We start from the raw sequence: 16,783 nt of genomic DNA, 5'->3' as shown, positions 1-16,783 counted from the left end.
ATAATAGATTATCATCATTATATATTGTGTCGCATAAAAAACGCAATTTTAATGAGAAATTTATTGAAGAATATTATACGTGTTCATAAATTACATACATATATGAGGGGAGCATAAATAATATACTTAATTTATATACGTACATGTACGGCATAATAAATAATTGATTATAATTAATGAAGTTTTTGCCGGGGTATAATGTGCTACGTGAAAATTATTCTTGTCAGACAACGCATCATGAACAGATATATAAAAAGATATGGTATACTACGATTATCCACCTACGCTGCGGATGTTAATTTCAACACGGGACTTATACGACAATTTTGTGTGCCTTGTCATCTTATAACAAAAGACTAAGTTATATTAATTGAGGATTATAATATATATTTCTCTCTGTTATTTTTGTTGTATATATAAAACTCTTCGTTACTTTGTTTTCATTTAATATATTTGCTTTTTCTATTTTTAACTGCGAAGGCCTCTTTGTTTACTTTACCTATTTATTCGAGATTGTGCTGTTTATTCAGTCATGTTTTCTTAAATAACATGGTTTAAAGTATGTTTAACAATATACGTCTAGATGTTAATAATAAAATAAAAGTTTTTAAATAAATCTTTTAAATTTAATTTGTTTTATTTAAATAAAAAATAAAATGACAGACGATAACAATATAAATGGTAGCTTCTCTTGCTTAAGATTATCTAAGATTGTATTACCTTATTTCCGATGTATTCAATTTTTCTTATCTTTGCCCGACAAGCTCCGACTTCGACGACGTTCAATCATGCGACACAGACGTTTGAGATAATCACCAAGCGGGCGACATTTCTTATATCTCATTCCCGGTAGCACGTGGCGGAGAACAATTAAACGTCGCAAAGCACATATGCATCTCGTCGCGGATATAACTGGCGCAAGAGCTTCACGTGACGCGAATCAGTCGCGGATAGAACGGGAAGAGAACGATCGCTTAATCTGCTTTTCGTGGGTGCTGCCAGGTGCAGTTCTCGGCAACGGACGCAATTGCAGCGCTCGATATAAACGCGAACAACATATACAAGTGTTGTCAGGGTCGCCCCGGATCAGTATGTGTCTTCGCGGAGAAAGACAGTAGAATATAACGATGCCGCGCGTTCTGCATACTCAATGAAATGCTCTTCGAAGGTCCGCGCCTTACGGCGACCTTCTGTCTTACGTGTCTTTAAATATGATTAATGTACCAACAATAAGTTTGATGTTCATTGAGACGCGTACTCGTTGATACTATATACAATAAACATTTAAGTGGTGAATGACTGAAATAATAATTATTGACAAAAAAATTGGTCTACTTTTAGATAATTTCGGATAATTAATCATATTACATAAAATTTTTAATTGATATCACTGAATATTAAACACATTATGTTAATTGATTAAAATTATTATTTGATAGCTTCTCTTCTGCAAAAATGATAATTGTAGATCCTCCAATTTATTCTCGAAGTAGGTCAATTTTGTTTATTATTATAAATAAAAAGTACAGTGTCTCTTGTAGAGAAATTATCTCCCGTGATAAAGACAATTGTCTCCAATACATCATCTCTCTATTCATTGCACTTTCGAGATTCCTTTCGTGTTATGTGAGGTCATTCGACGGAATATCAAGATCGCATTGTCGTTGTCGTCGGATCATCAATTGCTGACAAATAAATAATTAGCGCAATGCGATTACCCACGTTGTACCTATGTGCAAAGCTCTATATAACGATCGACCTATTTATCTCTGTAATAGAGGAAGGTTAATTTGATAGAAGAGGAGATAGAATGATCGCATTGTTTGATTTCTAAAAGAATTGCTCCCATAGTTTATCGGTGGAAAAGCAAATCTTTTTCGCCTTCTTCTTTTTCTTTCTTATAAAAATTATTTTGTTATTCATATTATAAAAAAAATATTGAATAAATAATGTTTGCATAAAATTATTAGATATATAAAATGTTATATTGAGCGTAAAATCAGAAAATATAAAAACTATTTAGGACTCCAATTATTCAATCAATCAATTATTCGAGCGAATATCAATTATTTATTCTTGTATCAATTCCACACACACACACACACATATTTATAATCAATGTCAATAAATTTTGATACAAAACTAATCTAATTAAAAATTTCATTATAAAAAAGTTTTTAATTCTATTAATAAATTACCAAAAATATTGTTGATTATGTTAGAAATATTTTTGAGACACATATCATTTAATTGTTAAAATGTTATATATTTAACATATTTGAGTACTACTGTACTTTTAATTTTTTTTAAATTAAGAATTTGTTTAACGAAAAGGTTTCTAAATATATATATATAAAATGCTTTAGCATTTTATGAAGTAAATACCGATAGAATATATAGTGACAAACGGAATTAATGTTACGCAGTGCATTGCGCTGCGCTTCCGGTTTCGGAGCGGGCAAACGAATTTGGACGAGGAAGCGGACAATGCTCGGGATGATGATCAAGCACGGACGTCGGCGGACGGGCCAATGAGAGCATTAACGAGCGGCAACAACGTCAAATGAAAAAGTCCTTGTAATAGAGCACTTTTCCGCGGACATGCGGCGATAATTGACGATCTAATAGAGACGAAAATGACGGCGTATCATTTTAAGGTGGGCACATATGGTGATCCGTAGCAATTACCGTAAGCAATTAGCTTGTAAACGTATTAATTATGTAATTGTGACGACGATTCAAATCTAAGAGTAATTAATATCTCCTTTGTATCACATATTGATTATCGCGATCGCCAATAATTATCTTTATCAAATGCACTCCAAATTCGCAACACAATAATTGCTAATCTCAAGAATAGTATAATATAAGTTTCCATGCTAAACCAATGTTAGAATTACTCTATAAATATAAGAATTTAACATTGCGATTCTGATAGTATTATTAAAAGATTCATTAAGATATATATTAGTCTGTGAAAACCGTATGTTTTACATAAAATACATCTTTATATAAAAACACAGTATTTAAATATTTCTAATATTAATTATAAGAAAAATCGCGAAACAAGGAATTCTTAAAAATATGTATTTTTAAAATTAACACTCTATCGAATTTTTACAATGTCAATTCATTTTTTTTTTTTAGATGCCCGATGATAATAACTTCTTTAGTTGAATATGTTTAATGGAGAAACGCGCGAGTTCTGGCTTGCAAATGGCATCGTATCGAAAATATATTTTTCACTTGTCGTCAATGAAAGACGAACAAAACAAGTTGGCTTTAAAATAGAGCAAAACATTTTCAACACAAAATACTTTGATATTTATTGAGTATAAAAATATAAAACACATAGCTCAGCTTATCATTAATTAAATATATTAATTAAATAATTGCGAATTATTTCCTTATCTTCAGGCATCAATTCATCAATGCAGATGTAAAAAAGATTATGAAAGAAATTGAGCTTTGAATCAGGTTATTTTGCGTGAAAATGTTTTCTAAATGATATACCATCTGTTCATATAAAATATCTTTTTTACTAAAATAAAAGATTAGCTTTTGTCAAAGAATTTGTCGTTAAAATTACATATATATAATTTTAATACGACAAATTCCTTACATGTACATTATATTACATGTATATGTAGCATCACTACTAGTTTATCCCGCTTGGCAGATACATTAATGGAATAACGAAATCATTATTAAATAATCTTTCTTGTGAAACATGATTATTCGCAATACGTCTAGCTAATTGAACAAATAATATTTCCTCGAAAGAGCTAATAAATAAATTCCGATTAACGTTATGTCGTAAACGTATCAACGCGTGTATCAACAACATATTTATCCTTCAGTCTAACAAATAACTACAAGAAAAGACATATTAGGGATTAGAACCGAGGACAAACCGATAATGAAATTGATCAAAAACCATATGTAACAGGTACAATTAGCGTGTTTCAAATTCTAGTATATAATTTTTCTTCCATACATCAAAACGGCATTTATACATATTGGAACGTAATCTCGCGCGTGTAATAAATTAAATGGCTTTTAATAAATCTTGGAAAACCAATAATAAGATATCATTCATGTGAAAAAGCAAATATTGATCTTATTAATAAAAGACAGATAAGAATAGTGTATTTAAGATTGATTTATACAGCCTCGAAAAATACAATAAATTGTCGAAAACAAGATAAAGCTTGATTTAGTAGAATTAGAATTTAGGAGTCTCTATCACGTGCTGTTATCCCCTTGTTTAATATTCTTTCCCCTACGCGCTTACGGTACGACAAAAAGCTTTAAAATTGCTTTATGCTATTGAGACGTAGCATCAACACATATATTAAAATTGGCAAGATTGTAGCATGAAGTAGTTTCAAATAGCCACCGAGAAGAAAAGATAAACGTTTGCACGGTATGAAGAGAATAGTAGGAGAGAAATACATTGGTCCATTATACCAATTTTAAATAACGCTAATCTAGATGATTCTAATCGTCAAAATCAGCCTTCTGTTTATAACTTTTGGTGTTACAGCTGAGAAAGCATATTGTGTCTTAATGTGATTTATGAAAAAGTTTTGCGTATCAGAGTTTATGTGCGTAAAATAATGCGTATTATTTTATGAGAAAAATAGTAATTCCCCTTCAAATTTGTATATAGATAATTGTTTGCAAATTGGAATTGAGATTTTATTATTTTTGGTTTATATAACATTTGGTTTATATATCAATTTTCCAATATTTTTATAATACATGCGTTTTCATAATTTATAATTATATTTAAAACAGATTCGTTGATCGCGGATATTAAAGTGGGTTGACGCAACAAATAAAATCTTTTCACAACATCTCGTAACATACGTAAACCGTTTACACGAGAGAGATGGAAACGTATCAGAAGCAATTTTATAAAATGACACGCATAAATAGATTAAGGGTTTATTTTATCCTATCTGGATGAAGAGAATCGAGAAGAGAATCGCAAAATAAGTATCTCGCCGGCGAAACGAAACGACAAGAAAGCTTAATCGATTGTCGCTTTAAATATAATATCGCACAATGGGAATTTTCATGCACTTTCAAAGTGTAAAAGAGGTCAAAGGTCGATTATCCTTGAATAGACTATTACTTTTTAATAACCTTGCTCTTCTTCCCACCCTCTCTAAAATAAGTCTTATAAATTATATTCGTAATTTTTGTATGTTAAAGTGAATTGTTTCTAATTGAAAAAAATATTTGTACTCGCGCAATTTGTATATATCTCTGTTGTGTGTTTCTCTGTCTCTGGATATGTATTCATTCACTAATTTAGAATGACAGTCAACGTATATTTTTGTTCCTCTTAACTTTAAGATTTACGTTCTAGTCAGACTACTTCGCTCAATCCATTTATAAAATTTCTCAACAGTGGCCATTTTTCTTAATTAACTTTAATTGCTTTTTCCTATCAATTTATTAATCATCTGGATCATCTAGATTGCCTGGATTATCGGTATATCAATTAAATTGGATTATGCTCATTCTCGATCTGAGCTAATCATTTTCCGCTTAGTCGAGCATTCATTGATTTGAGATATATTTATATATTTTCTCTCAAATAAGTAGTAGCCGATTATGATGATTCGAGGATAATTAAATCAGTTATTTTGATATTTGAAATTATAAATATAATAAATAATTATATTCACGCTAACACTGATAAATGCTATTATATCTGAATATTATTCAGTTTAAATTGATGTTCGGTTGGTCGTTATGATTAAACTTACTTGATAATAGCATGCAATAAAATAAAGAAATGTATAATATGTAATATATACATGCGTGTAAAATATATAAATAATTTCAATCTCCATATAAAACAGACAGATGTTTCACATTTGCATTTCAGAAACGACAGAGTATTCATTACTCTGTACTCTGTAGATTGGAATGAATCTTTTGACATTCAATATAATATGAAATGAATCTTTTGTTTTCAATATAATTAATTTGATCGTAAAACAAATAAAATAGATGTTGTTAATATAAAAAGACAGAAATTATTGTATGATTATATCAACATCTGTTTTCGCATATTTTTACTGCACATGATTTGTATAGATAACTTGCAATTGTAGTGCAAAATTGCGTGTCGCGCGTCAATCATCGACACTGTCTGAACTAGTCGATTTTTTCCAAGTTCGCTGCCCCGATAATGATAATCGCAGCATTCAAGAATTAAGCGCATGTAAGCGTTGATAAAGAAATCCATATATATAGTGACATCACTTGGGTCAAAGTGCGGGTCAGCACGTGATCGACCAGCTATACATTGCAAAATAATTATTCTCTCATGATTTTTGCCGGATTGAGCAATATCTGAAAATATTTATGTATATAATAACAATTTTTTATACAAAATATATGAATGTAATATAAGCAGAAAAAAGATATCACTTAAACGATCAGCTGTATATATATATAAGTATATATAAATCAATTCATATTTTATGTTGTAAAATGAATTTAATTTAATACTGTCATGCACCGAAATTGAATGTATTTCGTGCAAGTTTCATGGTCACTAATTAATACAGTCGATTACAGTTATGTCAGTCGATTATGTCAGTTTTTACATTTCAACAATTATAACATTTGGATCATATTTTTTACTCCATTTCACTTGTATAAATAGTTTCGCTGTTAATAGAACTCTTATTAACATTTGTCAAATAATGCTAATTAAAGTATCTATATTTATATTGAAAGTATGATTTTTTTTTTATATTTTATAAATAATAGTGTTATTAATTCCAAGGAAAAAAAAATAAGTTGTCTTTTCTATAACACTATCAATACATTAATACGAGTATCAATGCCTTTTCTCCTTTCTTGAAGTTAAGAAATCCTTCCGAGAAATTTCTATCACGCATATCAATACACGTTTGAAGAGAGTGCAATAAAATGCAATAAATATATAATTGTGTCATGTAAAGACGCTACTTGTGTATGTCTTCCCAGAACTCCATCGACGACTATATTGGTGGCCGAAGAGATTCGCCACCACGACGATGAGTACAATGGAGGATGCACTTCCGGCTGCAATGTCAGACGGTGGTCCTCATGTCGCACCGCTTCACGAGTTAATGAAGAAGCACGTGTGGGCAGAGGAGAACGTGTGTATTCAATGAGATCGTATTTCTATCCGTCTTCGTCTCGCTTTCTCTTTTCCTTTCTCTTTCTATTCACTCACTCACATGTATGCGAACATGCACATATGCACACGTTGTACCACGTAACGTCTACACACCGCGATGTATGCCGGTGGACTGTTTACCATCGGCTGACAGCCAGATGATATCCGATCGCTCTCCTCGGTACCAGTAAGCGACCAGCAATCGCAGTCAGTCGTAGCAACCAGTCGGTGACTGACAGCACCGCGGAGACAGTCATCCGGTGTGATTCTGATAAGGAAACTCCGCCCAAATAGTGCCGAGATATGCTGGAGAATCCGGTCAGATTATCCCACGGAGTGGGGAATCATTTTGTCATTTCGAAATCGTGACGATGATAATCATCGAGTAAACGGGGTCATTAGTTCATCCAAGAACTGGTTTGAAGAAATTATGCTTGTGCAATACGTTCTTGTTGATTTCAACATAGATATATTTATGAAAAAATTATTGATTTTCGAGTTAGTAAAGATTCTCATTTTTTCGAAGTAGCGTTGAATGCATTTTGAAGGAATTGCATGTTCACACAATTGAGAAGTCGATTCTTCAGCCCGATGTAGCTTATCACAGACTGATGAATGTCAATATTCCAACAAGAGCAAAATAAATAAATAAAATTGATAAAATTGATTATTATGAGTAATAATTAAAACATATATTATATTGCCAAATTTTTTTAAATCCGATCATCGAGCTTCTATAATTATACGGAAGAAATAATGTTATATATTGTGTTCATGTTTCGATAGTTGCAGCATATTCAGAATGTGTTTTCAGATAAACCAGACAACTAAACAAAGATTCTATATAATCTACTTCTCAGTTTTCATTTTAGCATTTTTGCTAAATATTATTTTTATAAAAATATTTATGCTATATTTTCTATGATATAAATCTTATAAATGTCATATATATAAATCTTGTAAAAATAATACAATAAAAAATATAAAGCGTTTGTAAAATAATTATTATCTGGTCTACATTAAAAATAAAATATGGAGATTTTACGACATAAAAATACTAAGGTATATTCATATTATTTTCCTTTTCTCTCTTTCATTATACCAAATTATTTTTGTTCGGAAATGGCAATTTAAAATATCATCTGATCGCGTATCCGATAATCGTGCACGTCGGTCTGTATTATTGCACAGTAATTTCTGAATGCGTATTTTTTTATTATATCATGCTCATGGAAAACCGGTATTATTGCATTGAAAATTTTTATAATACGGTAATGAGAAACAAATGCGTTATTGCAAATATATCGTTGCTTTGTATATTCAAGCATACACGTGAATGTAGCACAGTCTGCATTTATATTAGCTTAGAAGAAGGAAGAGATTTGCATACATTATACCATTAGAAGAATGTCACGTATTTCTTGCGTGTGTGTATTTTTCTTACTTGTATAAATTATTTGCTTTAGAAGGCAACACGTATATATTTGTTCATTATATATATGGTATATTTTTATCTTAATTATATTTTACTTTTACATAATCGATAATAAATATAAATTTTTTTCGTCTACTACATATTTGCTGTAATGTCTCTGTCTTTTATTAGTAGATATATAAAAGACTAAAATAATTCCACACATATATATATATATAAATAAATATTTAATTATAAACGGATTAATAAAATTAGTATTAACCTAACTCATTATATACAAAATGAATTTATTAAAACTCATAGAAGTTTTAAATGCAATATATTTTCACTTGAAATAAACATAACTTTCGAGAATAATTCTGTGCAATAATATTATCGAACAAGTATTTCTGATACCATAGGCCTTACATTAGTTAGCATATTATAACGCGTAACATAGCAAGAGAGAAACAACATAATATGCCACCAATAATTAATTGTGCAAAGGAACATTGCGTCCTGTTTTGTGGCGAGTCATACCCGCTGGACGATACAATCAATTTGTATAATTGTGCATTATACATCTAGGGATCATTTTACACGTGTCTGTACATTATATTTATGATTCCAATTAATCCATCATTATACTCAATTACTCTTTTTATTATTTATATAAAATTAAATTACTATAAAGAGTGCTGACATGTTTGACATAGACAAAAAATTTTTAACAGTATTACTAGAAGAACTGTTATAGAAGAAAAAATTAAAATTTTTTAATTTATTTAAATTTTCTTTCCACATTACCATTTTATAATGCACTTAATATACAAATATCTCAAGTTTCCTTATTGTATGTTTATGTGTCTGTACATATATAACTGGTTTCTATCGATATATATTATAAGTAATAACTTTCAAATTTTGCCTCTATATATAATAAAATAATATATTTTTATATTTTATTATTTTTGGCCTTACTATATATAATTTAAGTTAAGTATCTATTCTGGTGGGAAGAATTGTTTTGTATATATATTTTTCAACAAGTTTATATAAGTTTTTTCCATCTTCTTATTCATCACTCATTTAAATCTCATTTAATATAAATTCTTAGAGCTTTATCGTTTGCATTTTTACGACGATAATGCAAACCGCTAAGAACCAGAGATTGCTAGTGAATACCAATATCAGGATAATACGGACTTAATTAGCCGCAGATGCTTTCGTATATCAAATAAAAAAAAAAACGATCCGCTTGTGGTGGGAATATGACATTTTATTGCCGTGTGTTTCATTATCGGACTACAGCAGATAGCCGCAGAAGTATGTTTGTCACATGAAAGAATGATTCGTTATCATTTTCGCGATGCTCGATGAGAGACACGACGCGCTGTCTAGCAGAGAAGCAAATAATACCGTTGCAAACTTTCGTATGCATAGTATTGTTGTAGCATACAATGTATTTCACAATTCATACCTTTCTTCTGATTCTTAAAAATACGTTTTTAAATAATTTAAAAAATGATTTTTCTTCAAATATATTCTCGTCATCTAAAAAAATACCACTACCAGTTATATTTTGTATCATATTGTTCATATCTTTATTTAATCATTTATTTGCATGTATCAAAAGATAAGGTTACAACTATAAATAATATAAATATAATTATAAACGATACGATTACAGAGAATGCTCATTTAATGAGAAACTTAATGAATATTTTCTCATCGAAAAATTGGGAATAAAGAAGAATTTCTTATAGTAAAAATTTCATCGAGAAAGTTTCTTGCGTTTTAAAAATTTTAATTTTTGAAGTCAAACGTATATCCTCAGTTTTTAGGAAAAAGGTTTTATATTAAATTAATCGACTTAAAATAAAATTTTCAATTTTATCCGTGCTTAATTCAGAAAAATCTTTTAAATGTAGTATGTTAAATGTAATTCGAGAGAGGAATCTTTTTAAAAATATAATTAGAGATGTAATCAGAAAATCTGTTTATTATACCAGATTTTCATTAGGAAAAAATTCTATTCACCATATGGCTTGTGTGGTATACATACATGAGTTTTCATTCATTTACAACGAACACGCGCTTCTCGTATTAAATCGTTCTCAATTAGCGTCTTTTTAAGCATCGTGAATCTTTTTAGAGCCAATCAGTATGCACTAAAGACTCGTAAATAGTATTTTGAGGCACTGACACATTTTTCTTTTTACCTCTCAGCTCGATCCTATTGTCTGACGATAAATTAGATAATACAAAACCAGAATACGTTAATTGCATGTGAACCTAATTTGACATGTGAACACGTGATAAAATGATAACGACCGATCCTCGTCCCGTCATAAGACACGTAAAACGATCAGCCAATGTCGACAGAATCTTTTGATAACCGCCGCGTGATCCACGATATATGCCAAATAGCTTTATACTGTGATATCACGCGTCGTTAATTCATGAATATTCTTGTTTCGAATAATCGGCAAACGTAAAACGTATGTTTTCTACCTCCAAAATGTAGCAATTACAAAAAATATTACGTTACAAAAATCCATTTTTATACATCCAACTGTGTAAACAAAAAATTTTAAACGCAAGTGTTTATTATACATTTTCGTTGTTTTAGTACTCTTACCTTTAAAACAATGTAGATTTTGTGACGCTAATTAAACAAATTACGTGATCAATCACAGGCTGGTATCTCTTGGATGATATATTCGATAATATAATCCATATAGAGTCTTAATCTAGTTTGAGCTAGTTTGGAATAATCTGGATTCAGTTAGTCGGATCGATGAATATCATCGATAATCTAATTATCTAATATTATACAGTTTACATTATAATTATATTATACGTTATAATTATATTATATTATGTTATAATATTAATATTATACGGTTATACGTTTCTCAAATAAATTTAATCTGTACCTCAATATTTGATCTCTTTATTAAATAATTAGATGAGAATTAAAGTATCAAACATACATATATACAGGGTGTCCCCAATTTAAATGGCAAAACTTCAAGAGCGTGTAGGGGACCGAAAAACAAAGACAGAAAGTCCTCTAGAGATTTGCTCGTTTTTGCTCCATTTTGGAGAAAATCACAAAAAAAGAAACAAAACAAGTTTTCGTTTTTTTACTTATTTATTTACATTTTATTTATGTTATCATCTATTTAATGCAGATATTGTTCAAAATGTTGCCCTCTTGCAGCAATGCAAGCATTACATCTACCACTGACCTCATTAATTGCAGCTAGACATTGTTCTAGTGATATTTGGTGCACCGCATCTATGATTCGGTCTCTTAATTGCTCTCTTGAATTGATTGGCACCGTAAAGGATAACGTCAAGTGTTTACATATGTAAGGAACCTTGAAGCAGAAAGTTTATTCGGTACCAATCAACTCAAGAGAGCAACTGACAATGAAAGATTGAATTTGTGCGATTTTCTCTAAAATGGAACAAAAACGAGCAAACCTCTAAAAAACTTCTTGTCTTATTGTTTGTTTTTCGGTCCCCTACACGTTCTTGAAGTTTTGCCATTTAAATTGGGGACACCCTATATATATATATTTTATAATATAATATAAATACTTATTAACTATAATTTACCGTGTATTCTTCTTCAAATAGCGTACATAATTATAGCGCTTTTATAATACCATATTTGTATTTTGTATTTAGATATCATATATGCTGAAATTCTCTATTTAGTAAAGAGATGCATGCATTGTTATAACAATTTGTAACATATATATATATATATATATATATATATATATATATATATATATATTATCATTTAATATAACACATGCAATTTAATGCGACAACAGTATTTACGAAATACGTTATTGTAGAAAATCTTTAACATATTTGATATATATATTCTTACCTCCTGATTTACTGGCAGTCTTGAATGCACTCTGTGTATGATTGTGACCTTCTTTCCTCCACAATTCGATGATGTTCTCGATCAAACTGCCCACATAACGACAGGAAGTCACACTTTGTACGCGCGAATAAAATTGACGATTGGATTTCAATCACCACCGAGGAGAGTTTCGATATTGTCTTAATTAAAATCTTCTCGTATGGAGTTCACCCGTGTGCGACGTCTCAAAGATTTCATACTGAAAAATATTGGAAAAGTCGGAAAATGTAAGTTTTTCATTGCTTGCAACAAACTTACTCCTTATTTTCTTGAGAACGAAAAAAGAACGGGAAAAGTTGAACAAAATTATTTACAGAGATGAAATGAGAAGTTCCGATCAAAATCATTTTTATTAATGCAAAAAATTTTCAGAAAAATTTGTCTCAACTCAACTTTACAGATATTAAATACAATATAAACGACATAAAATTAGATAAGTTGTTAAAGTTAATTGAATAAAATCGATAAGTCTTTCCCAGAAGATTATTGCGAAAAACTAAAATCGAAAAGTAATAATTTTTATTATAAACATGTAAATGTGCGTAACCGTTAATTCATCAAAGTTTAACGTCGCGTCGCCTTGACCTGTCACGACACATAAGAATAAATGCCGTCTATAAAAAGCTGACGTTACAAATTCATGCAACCTTCACTATCTCCGCTCTATCTTCGCTCGCAACTGTAACTATCACGAGCGGAATATCGAACGCAAACCGCCCTTCGCACCCTTCGCGTTCAGGGACTTTCTCTTCTGTTTCTACAGATGCTTACAATGCACTGATAGTTACGATACTGAGTTTAAATCGTGGCCTGATACCGAATTTTGCTTGAATTGACATGTATTACTTATTTTTATTATTATGTATTATTTAGAATTTTCAAGTACTTTTCGACGTACTCTGGATATTTTATAAATTATTATTGGTACTAATATTTTAATTTCGGTGTCAATGAGGCATCAATATTAAAAGCCATTTACACTCAAAATTCTATATTATAATTTTGGATAATATACATTAATTATTTATTTTTATTATTGATTAGTCATTATAAAAGTTTTTTATCATTATCACGACGACGCTTGTGATATTTGACGGCCTGATTAAAAGTATATATTACACATGCATTTAAGCATCTCTAATCCCCTGGACAGATATCGAGTTAAGCTTAATTTATACTATGAATTGTTTTGATCTGTGCAGATAAAACTGTATATGTGTTGTAATATCATAAAAATAAATGATATTTGCCGGCGAGAAAAGAAATGTGTCAATACTGTCAATTTTAATACCTGATATCTTTTCAAGATACGAATAAGTTGATTCTACGATATTGAATACGAGTCTTAAATATTCTTTTTTTTCTTCTTTTTTTCTTATCATTACGTTGATCGATCACCATATCAAAAATAAGAAACCGACATTACGACACAATCTCTAAATAATGATAGAATTTAAAAAATAAAAATTGAATAAAGTATACAAAGAATAAAATAAAAATTATAACACGTATCTCACAAGTAGCGGCTAAACGATAAGGGAAAAAAATCTCTGTATTGAGTTCAACGGCGCTTATCACTAAGAAAGTTTAGTGACTCTCGCCTTAATTTATTAATAAGAATCGCGTGTAATAACTACCTGCAAGCATGGAACGCGGAGGACAAACGATACGATGCAATGAGGCAAATTATTTTTCGTATTTGACCGCGTGACAAATCGTGAAACAAGACGTCGATTTATTTATGAATTGCGATGACAATAATACATCTGCAGAAATGTTTGTCGAAAACATCGAACGGTCGAGCGGTCAATGCACGAAGTCATGTATTTTGAGGCGTATATTCGTATATTATTAACAATATCTTCTTTTATCTTATTTAAAAATTCACCGATGAAACATAAATGTATATTTTTGTTCAATATTTCTTTCGCGGCATAAGCAAAAAAAAAAAAAATGAGGAAATATGTGTATAAAAGAGAAAGTACCTAAAACATTTAGTTTCGATTATTAAGTTACAACTTTGTTCGTTTTGAATTGTTAGTTTTGAATGTATAATATAAGAATGTGGTTTTTTTCACTCTATTATTTTTTTTATAATATTAGTTATCTAATCAAGTTTTATAGTTCTCAGACAGTTTCAAAAAGATATCCCTCTTAAAAAATTTTGATTATTTTAATTTTTATAATTTATAGAATCGTAATATAATCTTTGGGACATCTTATGTAAATGTAATTATATGGCATAATAAAGTTCGATTTGAAATTATTTTTATGTATCAGAGAAAGGGAGAGAGAGGGAAAGAGGGAGAGAGAGAGAGAGAGAGAGAGAGATCCTTTACTCTTTTTATTAAAGAGTATTTTTTTATACGCAAGTGATGTTACCTAATTTATATTTCTAACATTATTCTATCAGTAATATTATGTGAAAAATATTCAGTTTCAAAATGATACTGCTATTTAAATCTTATCACACAGTAAGCATGTGCAATCATTCGACAGATGTTCATCTAAATAATAATGCGACGCGCAAAGAAGAAAAGCGTGATTTTGAGATTATTAGGGAAATATGATTTCTGTGTAAATATATATTTATGAATCTACTCTCGATTGCAAATAAGCAAATTGCTTTGAAATAACGATAAAAAAAAAGTTTATGTTAAATTAAAATATTTTTCAATAAACTGTATATTTCGTGAAGTATCACTAAAATAATAAATGGCTCAATGTACATTCTAATAAATAACTGTAAAAGCGATACGATATACACTCCACGAACGATATCTTTCATATGAATGAGAAAAAAACGAAGAATACCTCTTAAAAATATTGTATTTCTTTGTTGTTAGATATTATAGGGGAAAAAGAAAGAGTGTATTTCTTTCTCTCGCACTTTCTTTTTCTCTTAAAGGAGATACCTTGGAAAAGAGGAACGATTCTTGTATTCATGATCAAGAAACCAATATAGTTTGCTTATATATATATATATATATATATATATATATATATATATATATATATATATATATATACATATATATCTAACGACTTTATTTTTAATAAAGTGTTGGTTAAAGTTATCGGAAACATAATTGCCTTCTTTTTCTAGATCGTAGCACACTGGCTATAATTTAAACGCTAAAATTAGCTGATCTGTGGAAGAAATCAGCAAATTTGTTTCTTTGATGGCGAGTAAACACATATTGCAAAAGAAGAAAGATGAAATAAAAGTATAATTTTTATATCAAAGAAGAAATGGCAGAGGATAAAATATGTATACGCACGCAGATTTTCTCACTCGCGAGCGAACAAATCCAAGAGTGCCTCTCTCGTGTTGTGTTTCACGTCGGATGTATCACGGAATGAAGATGAAAGAAAAGTGCATCGAGCAAGCGGGAACGGGTAAGACACGTCGCGCACGAGATCTAAGGATCCTTCCTTTCCGATCGACGAACGATTCGCATCCTCCCGCGGGGCAAGGACGAAGGGGCAACGACGACGTCCCCGTGTCAACCCTCGGGTCTTTGCACGAAGGACCGACGCGGTGAAGGAGCGTGCAACGCGTGTCCGCGGCGCGAGAGTACTGCTCGTAGCAAAAGGTGGAGGCGCCTGCACGCTCTTCGGTATTGATCCACGTGGACGACACTCCTCTCCGCGTTTGTCCGACCAGCCCCGTCGTTTCTCTTCGTAGCATTCATCACCGATCTATCGCGCTCTCATTGTTTCAGCGGTCTATTTACTTGCCTGGATTCACAAAGATTTTTTTGACAGGTCGATAATTGTCATAGATAATGGTCGGAGATTAAAAAAATGAATGCTAAGATATGTCGTAAGCATTATAAGGAAGACTGGGAAAAGGAGGGACGCAGTTGATATACCTGTGAATGACCGATTAATACTCTAGCAGTTTCATACATCTTTGAAATCTATATACTTTGATCTTTCGTATGTAATGCAATAGAAATAAATAAAACAAAATAAATATGACAATACATATAAAAACTTCATATGCTAAAAAAGTGGATAAAAGAATCTTATTTGCGTTGTTGATATTTTCCATACTTCAAGTTTTCCTAAATTTAAATATAATTGTGTGTGTGTATGTGTGTGTGAATGGTAAATGTGCGTTTTTCGATATATCTTAATTTCTATGTTTGCGACTAGAAATATTATTATTCTTTATCATAAATGTTTATTAACAAAAAAATTAAGATCAGATATTATAAATAACCAT

At 30.4% G+C, this 16,783-nt stretch overlaps 1 protein-coding gene across 15 annotated transcripts in view; it reads right to left on the bottom strand.

Moving 5' to 3' along the window:
* Positions 1 to 16,109, bottom strand: part of Ndae1 (Na[+]-driven anion exchanger 1) — a 51,172-nt gene extending 35,063 nt beyond the window's left edge. For 8 of the 15 annotated variants that reach the window (XR_011447928.1, XM_070308411.1, XM_070308417.1 and 5 more), the window contains exon 1: positions 6,997 to 7,441. Coding sequence is in view for 9 of the 15 variants with exons in the window: in XM_070308411.1 (XP_070164512.1) it covers positions 6,997 to 7,022 (26 nt within the window). In the remaining 6 variants the exon portion in view is untranslated. Of the gene's footprint in view, positions 1 to 720; positions 969 to 6,996; positions 7,443 to 12,513; positions 12,752 to 15,833 lie in introns of those variants that run through there. The other 7 variants (XM_070308415.1, XM_070308413.1, XR_011447929.1 and 4 more) reach the window with 5 other exon arrangements.
* Between the last annotated feature and the right edge of the window lie 674 nt (positions 16,110 to 16,783).

This window comes from Polyergus mexicanus, unplaced genomic scaffold (genome assembly GCF_030449975.1).
Source record: "Polyergus mexicanus isolate NDT 795.1 unplaced genomic scaffold, iyPolMexi1.0 SCAF_15, whole genome shotgun sequence".
Lineage (NCBI taxonomy): Eukaryota > Metazoa > Arthropoda > Insecta > Hymenoptera > Formicidae > Polyergus > Polyergus mexicanus.
Note: the sequence above shows the minus strand (reverse complement) of the source record. Positions and strands in the feature narration are given on the sequence as shown.